Genomic DNA, 14,457 nt, shown 5'->3' on the forward strand with positions numbered 1-14,457 from the left:
CTGACTGGCGCGGCCCGGGGGCGGCTCCGCGGGGCGGGCGGCCGGAGCGAGCTGTCGTCACGCAAGAGCCATGGCCGCCCTGCGCGCTCTGCGCGCCCTGCAGCCTAGCGTCCGCGCCCTGCTGTGCACTTGGCCCGGCTGCCCCGCGCCGCGCTCCTTCGTCTCGAGTGAGTGCTGGGCCGAGGGGGGCGGGCCCGCGGTGGGGGTCCTCCGAGCCCTCATCCCAGGGCCGGACCCCTCCCAGCACCTGCTGCCTGAGCTCGCGGAGCCCTGGGGTCACTAGCGTCTCAACTCTGAGGACTCGGGACGGAGTGCCAAGACCTCTGGCCATTTCAGCGTTCGGTGTGAAAGTCCTCAGACTTTAAGAGAACGTGCGGTTAGCGCCTCTGCAATTGGAAAGGGTCGCACGTGCTGTCCTGCAGTGCCTCCTGCCCAGGCCTCCCCATGTCCACGGCTTCTCCCCGGGTGTGTCTTTCAGGTTCTGCCCCACCCCAGCCAGCCGGGCGCCCGTCCTCCTCTCTCCTGAGCGCACTCGCCACCCCCCCCCACCCCGCATTTAGCGGGAACTCTTGGCCATGTCGATGTCGCTGGGAAAGAATCTCTGCGGCCTCTGCCTTCACCTGTGTGTCCACTTGACCTAGCTACCAGGTCGTGTGGGTTTTACCTGAGTTCTCTTTTACCACCCGCTTCTACATCCTGGCCTGTACCCAGCCATCATTCCTGGTCTTGTATGTGACAGGCATGCTGCCTTTACACGTGTGATTTCAGTCACATCCCCACAAGCGCATGGGATAGGTACTGCGATCCCTGATTCCCCATTCAAGGAAGCCACCACCTTGGCTAACCTTCTTCTCCAGGTCATTGCTGGCCCCAGCTCTGAGCGGGCCGCCCCCGCCCAGGCCCTGACAGTTGTCCTTTGCCTGTGTGCCTCCCACCAGGCTGTCCACCCAGCAGGGCTGGAACTCTGTTCTGTTTGCAGCTTAACTGCCCTCACCTAGTTGGCATTTGTTTAAAGAAGGCGTTTCCTCATTCCTTGTTTCTACAGGATCCCAGGCTATCTCTAGTACGCATCCTGGGAAGCGCTGACCAAGGCATTCAGGAGAAGGAAGGCTGCTTTTCATTGCTGGGTTTTTTCGTTTTTTTTTTTCAGTACGCGGGCCTCTCACTGTTGTGGCCTCTCCCGTTGCGGAGCACAGGCTCCGGACGCGCAGGCTCAGCGGCCATGGCTCACGGGCCCAGCCGCTCCGTGGCATGTAGGATCTTCCTGGACCGGGGCACGAACCCGTGTCCCCTGCATCGGCAGGCGGACTCTCAACCACTGCACCACCAGGGAAGCCCATTGCTGGGTTTTTTTTTTAACTTAAGGAAGTGTTCCAATATCCGTGAAAGCAGAGAGCACTGTAAAAGCCACCCATGCAGCTACAAGCTGCATGATGCAGCCACCAGGGACTGAGCAGGGCCCCTCAGGGGTCCTGTCAGGGTCACTCTGTCCACTGACGGGTGCATCCCCCCAGTTTGGTGCCTCCGTGAGTGGACAGCCCCTTTTCCCCTCTCGCCCCAGGCGCAGCCTCTGAATACATCATCACAGCCAAGAAGGGGAAGAACAGCAACGTGGGGTTGGTCCAGCTGAACCGCCCCAAGGCACTCAATGCGCTCTGCGATGGCCTGATCATGGAGCTCAACCAGGCGCTGCAGGCCTTCGAGGAGGACCCGGCTGTGGGGGCCATCGTCCTCACAGGCGGGGAGAAGGCATTTGCAGGTGAGGCGGGCAGTGTGGTGGCAGGCTGCCCAGGTGTGCGGTCGCACCCATGGCATGAGGCAGGCAGCCTTACACCTCCGTGAATGCATCAGGAAGGTTCTGCGACTCGGGGGTTTACTTACGTAAAGCGGACCAAACCCCAGGCTGCTTGGAGGGGCCCGTCTGACATTTAACGTTGAGTGTGCCCCGCCAGCAAAACCAGTCTGTTCAGGGGCAGTCACGTCTCGGGTGCGAGTGAATAGTGAGTGAGCCCTGCCTCTTCTGAGTCCCTCTCCGCTCTGTTTCCTGTCCACATCCGTCTGCATCACCTCCATCAGCTCGTATCACAGCGTATTGCACTGTACCCCCCGCCCAGCTGTGTGTCCACGTGGCCATCCCCTGCAACCCTTGGTGCCTGCTGGCAGGGCACACTCAGTAGCTACCTGCTGGTGTGGGGTCTCTGCTCTGGTAACTGGGACCTCTTTTCCACCACAGCTGGAGCCGACATCAAGGAAATGCAGAATCGAACGTTCCAGGACTGCTACTCCAGCAAGTTCTTGAGCCACTGGGACCGACTCTCTCGGGTCAAGAAGCCGGTCATAGCTGCTGTCAATGGCTACGCCGTGAGTGCCCGCCCATGCCACCTCCTTGCACTCAGAACACCTGAAGGAATTGTACTTGTGTGTGTGCAGTAGAACTGATTTTTATTTGGGGGAGACCTGAGTCTCGTTCGTAGGCTCGCAGGCCTTTTCTGACTAGTGATGCTGAAGAGCCAAGAGCTGTAAAGGGAGGAGGTGTTTCAGCATCTGCTGTGTTAGTGGGGATTCAGCTGTTGGGCTTCAGATTCCTTTGTTAGTAAAGTCCCCCCAGTCCTGAGGCTCCCCGGGAGTGCTTTTCCCCCACGGCAAGGTTAAGGGCACACGTGTTGGCTCTCTGTGCAGTTTTGATGGCTTTCCAACCTGCACTGCCCTGTAAACTAACCTCTTTCACCACTGTTGAAAGCTTTGCCTCCCCTGTTTGGTCCATCGGGGTCTCCTATAGGCGCCTGGACAGCTCAGAGGCTCTGGGACTGGTTGTGGCCTGTAGAGAAGCCAGGAGGGCATTTGAACTCACGATTCCTTAGTAAAGCTCCCCTGGGGTCAGCGGGTCAGAGGGCAGAGGTTATAGCCATCGGTTCTCCCCTCCTGGCTGCCTTCGAGCCCCCCCGGCAGAGAGTGGAGTGGCCACGAGAGACACTGTAGGACCTGCAAAGCCGCAAGCATTTGCTGTCTGGCCCTTTACAGAAAGTTTGCTGGCATCCACTGTATAGGTAATTTGTGGGAACAGTTAACTAACTTTGCATCTCTGTGTTAATCTTTGCTGTACCCTAGACTGTGTTTCACTTTAATAGAAAATTCAAATAAGCAGTGATTTTTGACCGGGTTCCTCCGTGGAACCTCGTGCTGTTTTGCAGCTTGGTGGTGGCTGTGAACTTGCTATGATGTGTGACATCATTTATGCTGGAGAGAAAGCTCAGTTTGGGCAGCCAGAGATCCTAATAGGAACCATCCCAGGTAAAGACTGATGGTAGCTTTGGTATCGGTTCTTCAAGTCATCGTCCACAGTCTGCCCGCGTCTTGGGGGCATTTGGGCTGTTCCAGTGTCCGACAAAAGCACGTGGGGCTGTCGTGTGAGCCTGGACTGTGGCTGCCTGTCTGCACACTAAGGTCACGTGGGCACAGCAGCGCTGAGAGTGGCTTGGGGGCCTCGGAGCTGTGCCGGCTCCTCTGGAGTTGCTGGGTCCCTTGTCCGACACGAACAGGAAGGGCTGGCCACATGGTGGATTCTAACCACAGAGAGTCTTGCTTATGAGCCACATCTGCGCTGGATCTTTATTGGTCAGCAGCTCAGAGAAGAGAACACGCTGACCACGGGCCAACACTGAGAGCTCACGTTTCAGTGGCCAGAGCAAGTCCCATAGCCTCACCCAGGTTCAGAGCAGGGAATCATATCCCCCGTGGACAGGGCGACAGGAACAGTGGGCCAACAGTGACACCTCTGCCCCTCGGTCCACCTGACGAGGACTTTGGGCTGTGTCCCCACGGGGTCTCTGCCTTGGGTGTAGAGCCTGGAGCCCAGAGCCTTTCCCGAGCCAGCTGGGCTGGGCAGGGAGCAGCCGTGGGGTCAGGAGAGCGTGTCTGAGGTCAGCTGAGGGTGACCACCAGGGTCTTCCCATCCCATGCCTGAGGTCTCCACTGCATTGAGGCAGTGTCCGAGTCTGCTGGACTGTGGGTGCCCCCCTCAGGTGGCTCCTTGGCTCGGTCTGGCAGCCCTGGGGTTCACCACGGGCGGATGACCAGGCAGACCACTCTCTTTCCAGCTAGAGGCCGTGGAGTGAGCAGGAGGGGGTGGGGAGCGGGGCCGGGAAGGCGGGAACCCGGAAGAGAGGAGCGTCGTCCCACACCTGGAGCAGAGCAAGCCGTGCTCGAAGGCTGCCCCCCAGCTGCCCTCTGGGTTGGGTTGAGTCAGGGTCTGGGGCCCTGGGCCGCGAGCTCCTTGTGTCTGTCCGTAGTCTGACTTCTGCATGAGAGGTACTGGTGCAAGGGACCCAGGGTACCAGGCAGGGGGTCCCGAGTGTGGAAAGGAGCCTACCCCGGCTTCCCCACCTGCTGGACGCCTGGGTTCTGCCCACCCACCCCACCCAAGGGGCCCATCTTCAGCCCTGGGGCACTTGGGGACAGCACATCTGTGCATCCTGGCTGCAGAGCCATCGGTGCCCAGCAGCCCTCTGCCCTGCAGGTGCAGGGGGCACCCAGAGACTGACCCGTGCCGTCGGAAAGTCACTGGCCATGGAGATGGTCCTCACTGGTGACCGGATCTCGGCCCAGGATGCCAAGCAAGCAGGTACGGGCCACAGCCTCCCGTGGAGCTGCCCCCTCAGGAAGCTGAGTGGAGTGGGGAGGGCTGCATCCAGGGCCTCCCACCGGTGATCAGCACAGAGCTTTCCCGTGTCCTGGGAGCCCAGGAGACTCACTGCCTTTGTTTTTTCATTTGAAATACCACATGCTTAAAGGAGTGACTGAGGCATGCATGCAGGTTAAAGAGCAATAGTGAAACCGCCCCGCTTCCCAGAGCCAAGGTCAGCAACAGGGTCTCCGAGACCCTCCGCAGGCATGCCCTCTCCTGGACCCTCAGTGACCTGTGACTGTAAGAGCCCAGTGACCGCAGCAGCCAAGGGTGGCGGCCCTACCAGGGGACACCGTGGACCCTTTCCTGTGTCCCCGCTGCCTTGTTGGCACCCAGAGGCCTGTGCTGTGGCTTAGAGAACGAGAACCAGCTGCTGCCACGTGTTGTTTACCTTTATGTGTTTTAGGTCTTGTAAGCAAAATTTTTCCTGTTGAGACACTGGTGGAAGAAGCCATAAAGTGTGCAGAGAAAATTGCCAGCAACTCTAAGATTGTAACAGCGATGGCCAAAGAATCAGTGAACGCAGGTAGGGAGGAGAGCGGAGAAGGCCACACAGCAGCTGCGAGGCTTGACAATTTGGGGTCAGAATTATGCATCTTAACCGGTCCCGACAAAAATTGTTAGGATTCTTGGTATTTCGATTTTGGCTCTTCGTAGAGTTCTGGTTTCTAGTTGCTCGCTAACAAATTCTGTTGAAATGGCCTGAGCTCCCCTTGGAAGCAGGACCCAAGAACAGGGCCAGCCTGGGGGACAGGCGCCAGGGGGCTGGCGCTGGCGTGCAGGGGAAGCCCGGGAAGGGTCACCTGGGGAACCTGGGAGGAAGAGGCTCCTCTCGGCCAGCAGCTCCGCCCATCTGTCGGGGATGAGCTGGGGGCAGAGAGCATGCTCCCGGCTGTCGCTGTGGACTGGGCGTCCTCTCTCTGCCGGCGGGACAGCTCTGACCGCCCCTCCTCAGAATCGCTAGAGTGTTAACATGACGATTTGTTCTCAGCGTTGGAGTGAGGCTGTCCCTTTGCTCCGTGTCGCCTTTCAAGAGGACGGTGAGCTGGGACAGCCGTGTGTGCCCGCGGCAAGCCGCTCTGCCCCCCGTCTCTGCTCACCGGCCTCCCGGGCCCCCGGCCTCGGCCAAAGCGTTCACACAGGCACTAGCGTGTGGAGCGTGCAGCAGGGGAGGGGACGTGCCGCAAGGCCCAAGGCACCTGTCACCTTGGCTGGGCGCTGGCCGCAGGGACCCAGCTACAGGTGCCGCCAAGGAAACGCTTCCGCGAGCCTCGCACCTGCATCACCTCCACTGCAAAGATGGCCCGGGACTCACTCTGTTCTGCACAGAGTTCTGTTTTCTGGGTGTTGTCCTTAATTATTTGTCGTGGTTTTTGAGTTCAGTGTCATGGGCTTCCTCAGCCCTCTCGTGACTGGACAGAGTTTGCCGTCCCACCTTCCATCTAGGTCCCCGTGCAGGACACTGGGAGGCCGGGAGCAGTATTCACTGGGCATCTCGGCTGGGGTGGTGCATTTGAGCAGCGAGGCTGTACTTTAAACATCATCTGTGAAGTCAAAGTCCACATCAGTCCCCGAGGGTGTGTCCTGCCTCCACAAAAAAGTTCTGTGTTCCCACACCTGGCACCTCAGCTCCTAACTTCAGGGTTTTCTTTTTCAGCTTTTGAAATGACATTAACAGAGGGCATTAAGTTGGAGAAGAAACTCTTCTATTCAACTTTTGCTACCGTAAGTAAGCCTCATTCACGTGGAGAATCACACACGGTCCAGCCATAGAGGTTCCTGGCATTTCCTTATAGGTTTTATCACTAAATACCATTTCTCTTTGGTCAGAACCCTTAGCTTCCCCTGTAACCGGATCGCGTGTGCTCTGTCACTGAGCACTGATTTTTTTTCAAATAAGTACAGTGTGTGGAAGTTCAAAAGTACAGAAACTTACACACAGTTATTTCCTATTACAAAAGATTTTACAAATTGCACCCTTAAACAGCAACTCCTGTATTTAAAATGCAATCCATTTACTCATAATTTTCCTAGATTGTTCCAGTTACCTGGAATGGGGCTCGAGTGTATTACGCTATCATAATCTGAAGCCTTGGAGCATTATTTTCTAGGATATCTGCCAGTAACTCAAAGGAAATCATTCTCTTAATAGTCATTAAAACTGATCTTTTATTATCAGAAAGTCATATCTAGGTGTTTTATAAAAGATTAAAAATGGCTTTAGCTCTTGAGGAAGTGCAGGTGCGTGTGTGCACATGTGTGTGATTGCATGCGTGTGTGCATATGTGCACACAGAGGAAGGTATGCAGAGGTAGAGCTTGGATTCTCGTGTCCTGCTTCCTGACCCTCAGGACACCACCTGACCTAGAGCATGGCTAAATCCAGGTCATGATTTGGTGAATGACCCTAGTACGTGCATCTGAGGTTCTCTGTAGATGGGAGTTTATTCCACTCATAGGTTAGTGGTTCCTGAATGACCATCACAAAGGCGGGGCGGGGGTGTTTAATGGAAAAATACCCATTCCCAAGCCACCCCTGGGAATTGGGATCATTCACAGTTTTTGAGGTGATCCCGCTGCAGGACCCGGTGAGTGGACGGCCAAGGGCAGGGAGCAGCCCTGACACAGGCAGAGCCTCGCGCCTGGACCCCACGCAGAGTGACCATCCACCTCTGCCTTTCCCCTTCTCTCACCAGGAAGACCGGAAAGAAGGGATGTCTGCGTTTGTGGAGAAGAGAAAGGCCAGCTTCAAAGACCAGTAGGAGCTGGCTGCCTGTGCCTCAGCGCCTCGAGTTAAAGAGGAGAAACACGGCCTGTCAGCTTCAGAAGCAAATACATCCTTCTCTGTCAAACGCAGTGTCAGGGACACACAGCTTCTCTCCAGCTGTGAGGGGCCCTGGGGGGCTGTGTGGGCTCTCGCCCCCCCGAGCAGCAGGGGGCCTTCACCCGGCTCTCGTGAGGACCCCCAGCTTGGTTGCGGTGTCGTTTGCAGCCGGTGGACGTGGCCGCTCAGAGGGATGGCCTCGCTGCTGAGCCTTTAAAGAGACGTGCTCTTGACTGAATGATAAACTTCAGGTCACGTTATGCCCTTCTTTTCGTTATCGCGAGATTTGAATGTTCTGTCACTTTAAAACTTGTTTGTCATTCTCAGTAACAACATTCAGACACGACGAGGCTCTTAAAGTAAGGCACCCACCTCCCACTCCGAGGGTAACCACTGTTCACACGTTCGTGCCTTTCAAGGTGTCTTTCTGTGCCCACATGCGTGAACACATGCTCCGGTGTGAAATTCCATTTTCTTTGAACAGAAATGGTTCTCCACGTACACGTTTCTGCAAGGTGCACTGATCACCTTCTGCTTCTAGCACACAAATGCACCCTATCCTTCTGTTTGACTAGCATTTGTTTTCATTTTTCCCATTCTTAAATGTACATTTTCACAGCATTCAGTGTATTCACAGTGTTCTTCATCTCCAGACTGTTTCATCACCCCAGACAGAAACCTCACCCCTTCAACACTAACTCCCTACTCCAGCCCCCCGGCCCTGGGGACCTCTGTTCCACTTTCTTTCTGTCACTGGATTTAATATAATATTTCCAAGGTCCGTCAGGTTGTAGCACTAACAGTTTCATTTCGTTTCATGGCTGAATATTATTCCTACTAGCATTCCTCTCAGTGGCCCTGAAATATTTCATGATGTGTGTATGTTGTGATCTGCTTATTTACATGGTGTTGGATGTTTAGACCGTGTGCAGGTTCTTGTTTCAGAGCCGCCGTGGCGGCGGTGCAGCGAACATTGCCTGCACGAATCCTTGCATTTCAGCTCGAGTGCGTCTGGAAGGGAAGGGCGGCACTGTGGGGCTGGGCTGCTAGGGGCCGAGGCTCCCAGATTGGTGTGAGGACTGCTTGTGTCGGAATCCCTGGGGCGCTGGTTTAAAATGCATGCTCCCAGACCTGGCGCAGGATTCGTGCCCTTTGCTCTGGGAGGACGTAGAGTTTACGCACCAAGGTTCCTCTGGTGGCCTTATCCCCGGGAGGGCCAGCTGCGTCCCCTGGGGCACCGTGCAGTCAGGCACCTTGCAGGACCCTGGGTGAATGAGTGACCGAGGTACCGGGAAACACCTCTGCCCCGACCAGACGTCTGCTGTTTAATCCTCAAGTCACAGCCCAGCTCGGAACTCTAAACCCTCCATTTTACACCAGATTCTCGAGCAGGTGCCCAGCGGGGAGAGTCGTATGAGTCCTGGAGCACGGGATGAAGGCCCTTGTCCTCCTGCTGCCTGGGAGGGCTGCACGGGTGAAGACGGCAGTCACTGGCCTGGGTCAGGGCCCCCCAGCCTCAGAATGTCCTCAGACCCTCCAAGGTGAGGCCAGGAGAGCTGCACCTCTGGGAGCGAACGCCGGCACCTGGATCTTGGTGCGGTGCCCACTGCAACGCAGCTGCAGGTGAACAGACGGCCAGGTGAGGGGTGAGCTCTGCTGGCTTCGTTGTGCCCCCACCCCCACCCCATCCGTCTTGCTCTGCAGAGAGAGCCTCAGCTGTCGGCATGATGGGTGCTGCTCAGAACCCAGGGCAGAGCTCTGCCTAAGCAAGTGCTGCACGGTGAGACATGCGCCTGCCTGTCCTGGGAATCGGGCCTCAGAGCCCTCCTCCGGGAGCCGCCACCCAGCGAAGACCTGAGCACCTGGTACAGGCGTTTCCTCCACCTTGTCCTGCTGCCAGTCATGGGCAGGTAGCCTGTTGACCAGCCTGCCCAGCGGAGGTTTCTGAATGTGGGATTGCAGTCATGGCCTTGGGCAGGGCTGGGCCCAGAGTGTGTACCCTCCCCCTACCCAGGACCCATGCTGAACACCCAAGAGAGACCCACCTGCATCTGAGGAAGAGCTGAGATGGCCAGTGGAGCTCTGGCCGCCCAGCACCTTCGATGACTCACCCTTGTGCTCTGGTCATATTTACGCAGCTGGGGGGTCCAAAAAGAATTGCTCTGCTGACCGTCTGCCTGGGGAGGTTAGCTCTGCAGTCTCCGCCCAGGCCCTGTCATTCTGCGGTGTGTGCCGTGGTCGGGAGTTTGAGAAGGGCGCAGTGGTTCTATTACGGCACAAGGCCCTCCCCAGACAGCAGACAGAGTTCTGATGGAGTCGCCCTTGAACGGTGGGCAAGAGAGTAGGTACGAGGGGACCACGAGATCAGGCTCTCCCCTGGGGTCAGGAAGGCCGGGCCCAGCTGGGCGGTCTTCATGGCAGTAGAGGTGCGAACCCCATTTATTAAAGCTGTGTAACCGGGGTTTGCGCTAGTGACGTACCATCTAGAATGAACAGGCAGAGGTATGTGCAGGAGGAAACCTTAGAGTTGAGAAAGTCCGTGCATTAGTTTAATCTTTCACACGCGTTGGGCGGTGACCTTCATAACCGATTCCGAACAACAGAGCTCCAAGTGCTGGGGGGCCAGTTGTGAGGGGCCCATCCAAGACTCGCAGGTGCCCTTGTCTCAGCAGCTCAGCCGGAAGCTGAGAAAGGGCTCAACGTGGAACCCGTACATGAGAGTATGTGTGTCTCAAAGGTCTGCACCCACAGGGTCGTTTGGGATCCAGCATGTGGCAGGGACGGGGCCCCAGCCCCAGGCCCAGGGAACAGGATCTTGTCTTCAGGCTGCGTGGTGGCCCCAGGCTTGGGGAGACTGGGGACCGTCCAGTGGTGTGACTGCGTGCTTTGCTGTGGGTGGCGGGGTTGAAGGCAAACCCCAGCGGGACTTCAAGGACCACAAGCCCCAGAGAGCCCTCCACTCCCTGTTGAGTTAATTGACCTCCGGCGCCATATTGTTTGGGGGTTTGATTTGTTTCTGAAGCTGAGACCTTGCATTCTCATCTATCCGTATAAAATTGGCTTTTCCCTCTTATATTCCTACTAAAAAGATAAGCTTCAGGGAATGTTAACTTCAAGTCTCTCCACTCAGGTTTTGGAGTAGAAACTGCTCACCCTGGGTGGAATTGGCCGCAGTGGGCGGCCTGAGTGTGGGCCCTGCTGACCACCTCCCTGGGCAGCTTCCTTGACCAGTGAGGCTCCGCAGGGCTAGGCAGTGGACGTGGGTTGTCTGTTGACTTCAGGTTCTCTGCCATCTTTCACGTACAGAACTTCCGCAGGAGCTGCCAGGCCTCCGGGCGTGTCACCGCAGGGCTGAGGGTCCATTTGGGAATGAGGTGGAAGGGGGCGGGCTCTGAGGGGAGAGAGCCTGGCCTGTCCCGGTTCTGGGTTGGGCTGTTTCCTGCGGCACAGGCAGCAGTAAGTACTGAGGTGGCCAGCAGGCAAACCGGGCAACCCTGTAAGGAGGGCCAGAGCCTAGAGGGCTGAGAGCCAGCTGGCCTGAGCAAGAGCCCGTTTGCAGGCTGGGCAGTGAAGTTAGGTTTGGGGTTCTTAAGCGGGGGTATGATCCGGCCGGTGCAGGCACGGGCATCTGCACTGGGGTCTGCACTCAAGCCTGCATGTGTGGAGCGGGGTAGAGAGAGAGCAGACACAGGGTTGAAGGCCAAGGGCAGCGTCAGCAGGGCTTTTGGTGACATCTCAGCAGGGCACAGGAGCCACCTGCATTAGTCAGCTGCTGCCACATAATAAATTATCCCTCAACTCGGTGGCTTACAGGAACAACCATCAGTTCTCCTTTCTCAGTTTGTATGGGTCAGGAATACAGACAGGCCACCATGGGTCAGCTTGTCTCTGCTCCACAAAGTCTGGGGCCTCAGCTGGAGCCCCGCCTGAGCAATCGCTCCCTGGCCTGGTGGTTGATGCAGCGTCACTGGGCTGAGCTGGGGCTATGGGCCGAATGCCCACAGGAGGGCTCACCACGTTCGTTCCCTCGGCTTCCTGCCAGTACCGTGTCTGCGTTCCCAGTGGCAGAAGTTCACAAAAAACAGAAGTAAAACTAACAAATTACTTAGGTAGAGATTAGTAAAAGTGTATCGTGCACACACCAGAAAGACAGTTTGCAAACCAGGAGGACTCAAACCAAAACATGGGATGAGGCTCAGAGGATGTTGTTACAAAGCAGCGTATGTAGTGTGAGGGCAGTGGTTCTTTATGATTGGTTACAAGATTCGAATTTTCTTAAATGAAAGAGAGTTGGCTAGTGGTTACCTCATGCCAGTTGGGGGAACTGTTTGAGTTTTGCTTATGATTTTCAGAGGCATAAACAAGAACTGTCCCAGGTCAAGTTGACCTTTCTTGTCCTGCAAAATAAGCTAAATTAAATTGTGCTTGTCTAACTGGTTTTGTCTCCTCGGGAGAAAATCGGTTGCATTTGATTATAACACCAGGGCAAGTGTTCTGAAGAGAGAATCAGGAGGAAGCCACACTGCCTTTTTTTTTTTTGGCTGTGTTGGGTCTTCGTTGCTATACGTGGGCTTTCTCTAGTTGCAGTGAGCGGGGCTACTCTTCACTGCGGTGCCTGGGCTTCTCGTTGCAGCGGCTTCTCTTGTTGCGGAGCACGGGCTCTAGGCGTGCGGGCTTCAGTAGTTGTGGCGCACGGGCTTAGTTGCTCCACGGCATGTGGGATCTTCCTGGACAAGGGCTCAAACCCGTGTCCCCTGCATTGGCAGGCGGATTCTTAACCACTGTGCCACCAGGGAAGTCCCACCATACTGCCTTTTATGACCTGCCCCCAGAAGCCAGGCAGCAGCATGTGCAGCATTCTATTGGAGGCAGTTACACAAAGGTCCACCCGGTTCAAGGAAGGGGACAAACCCGCCTCAGGGGAGGCGCGTCACTCACTGTGGCGTGTCAGATACAACATGGCGGCGGTGCTGCCATTTTGGGAAAACACAATCATACCTGTCGACTGAAATAAATGCACAACCTAAAAATTGAGAATTATGCTTTATTCGGTGGACTTGCTGATGACTTAAGCCCAGGATACAGCCTCTCAGCTCTCAGGGACTGTTCCGAAGAGGTGAGGGAGTGTAAGCAGATAGGGCAGGGGGATCTTCACTGCGGTGCCTGGGCTTCTCGTTGCAGCGGCTTCTCTTGTTGCGGAGCACGGGCTCTAGGCGTGCGGGCTTCAGTAGTTGTGGCGCATGGGCTTAGTTGCTCCACGGCATGTGGGATCTTCCTGGACAAGGGCTCAAACCCGTGTCCCCTGCATTGGCAGGCGGATTCTTAACCACTGTGCCACCAGGGAAGTCCCACCATACTGCCTTTTATGACCTGCCCCCAGAAGCCAGGCAGCAGCATGTGCAGCATTCTATTGGAGGCAGTTACACAAAGGTCCACCCGGTTCAAGGAAGGGGACAAACCCGCCTCAGGGGAGGCGCCTCACTCACTGCCGTGTCAGATACAACATGGCGGCGGTGCTGCCATTTTGGGAAAACACAATCATACCTGTCGACTGAAATAAATGCACAACCTAAAAATTGAGAATTATGCTTTATTCGGTGGACTTGCTGATGACTTAAGCCCAGGATACAGCCTCTCAGCTCTCAGGGACTGTTCCGAAGAGGTGAGGGAGTGTAAGCAGATAGGGCAGGGGGTCCCCGGAGAAAGAGAACCAGGAATGGCTTTCTGAACAGACGAGAACCCGTTTTGGCCTGTGCCATTTTGTGGTCTAAGCCTGGCCCTGGTGCTTGCCCTTGAACAGGTCTCAGTAATCAGTGATGTTAAACGAACAGAGGAACACAGGGACAGAGAAAAGGCAGTGATAAAGCAGAGTCCTAGGTCCTCCTCAAGGGATAAACATAATAATATACCTTGAGTTGTGCAGGAACTAAGGTCCCTACCCAGGTGGAGGGTGGAATGGTGATGCTGACCGTCCTGACTTAAATCAACAAAGACGTGACTCTGTCGACCTGACCTTTGCCCCAACTTTATGCTAAGTTTTCTGCTCAAGCCCCTTCCTGGATGCGCGCATGTGCCCTTAGCTTAAAACGTCCCCAGTTTTGCTGGGGGGGACCCTGCTTTGGGAAGGCCCCCGTGCTCTCCTTATTTGCTGTGATAAATTCTTCCTTCTCCCCACCTTTGCTGGCTTGGCTGTCTTTCGGCTCGACACCCACCGAGAGATGAACCCAGTTTTCGGGTAACAGGAGGAGCCAGTATGTACAGGAGTTTTTGCAAACAAAACAAAACAAAAAACCAGGTAGTCCGAACAGCAAAATATTACTGCTAATTAAAGAAAACCAGACATCTCAAGTTAATGAATTTAGTGCTTTCCTGTGTATGGGAAGATGCAAGATGTATGGGCTCCTTGAAATCATTCCTTTTATATGCACCTCAGCTGGCCAGCTGAAGGTGACCTCTCCCCCCCAAAATTAAGACACCTAGTGTTGGGGGGTGTGGGGGCGGGGATGGGGAGGGTCCTGTGGAGTCCAGGTCGCTGGGGCCCCTACCGGGAGTCAGAGCGCTGCTGCCCTGGGCAGGGGTGCGGCACCCTAGACAGGTACCTGAGGGGTCTCAGCAGGCTGACGCCTGGAAGACAGCGCAGGGGTGCTCTCAGCACACCCGCTTGGCCCAGAGGTCGCACCCACCTGTCCTCAGGGTCCTTCCAGTGTGAACAGTGTTGGGTGAAGGAGTAAATCCTCCCTGTGCCGCCACCCAGCCCTCCCCACCCCAGGGCACCACGGACCCTGCGGGCTAGAGGGGGTGGGGGACGAGTCCCCAAGGCCTGGGGGCGGAACGGGGGCTGGAGAGGAGGCCTTCACGCACGGAGGGCGCTGGGGAGCTCCAACACAAACACACGTGGGTGCCCGGGTCCTGGACCTGGCCGGGTAAGCGAGACCTCGAAAGACCGCGCC

The 14,457-nt window shown here is 56.2% G+C and overlaps 1 protein-coding gene across 1 annotated transcript; it reads left to right on the forward strand.

The window, feature by feature from the left end:
- The first annotated feature begins 43 nt into the window (after nucleotides 1-43).
- ECHS1 (enoyl-CoA hydratase, short chain 1) lies at nucleotides 44-8,427 on the forward strand. The gene is made up of 8 exons (XM_024762106.1): nucleotides 44-167; nucleotides 1,562-1,759; nucleotides 2,234-2,361; nucleotides 3,192-3,291; nucleotides 4,517-4,621; nucleotides 5,091-5,210; nucleotides 6,342-6,409; nucleotides 7,380-8,427. Exons 1-8 carry the CDS (start codon nucleotides 71-73, stop codon nucleotides 7,443-7,445), a joined length of 882 nt encoding a protein of 293 aa, XP_024617874.1. The 5' UTR covers nucleotides 44-70; the 3' UTR covers nucleotides 7,446-8,427.
- The last annotated feature ends 6,030 nt before the right edge of the window (nucleotides 8,428-14,457 follow it).

Source organism: Neophocaena asiaeorientalis, unplaced genomic scaffold, assembly GCF_003031525.2.
Source record: "Neophocaena asiaeorientalis asiaeorientalis breed wild unplaced genomic scaffold, Neophocaena_asiaeorientalis_V1.1 scaffold356, whole genome shotgun sequence".
Classification (NCBI taxonomy): Eukaryota; Metazoa; Chordata; class Mammalia; order Artiodactyla; family Phocoenidae; genus Neophocaena; species Neophocaena asiaeorientalis.

Coding starts and splice junctions, on each gene's coding strand:
- ECHS1 (XM_024762106.1), top strand. CDS start 71: ATGGCCGCCCTGCGCGCTCTGCGCGCCCTGCAGCCTAGCGTCCGCGCC. Junction 4,622..5,090: donor CCAGGATGCCAAGCAAGCAG/GTACGGGCCACA, acceptor TATGTGTTTTAG/GTCTTGTAAGCAAAATTTTT. Junction 6,410..7,379: donor TCTATTCAACTTTTGCTACC/GTAAGTAAGCCT, acceptor TTCTCTCACCAG/GAAGACCGGAAAGAAGGGAT.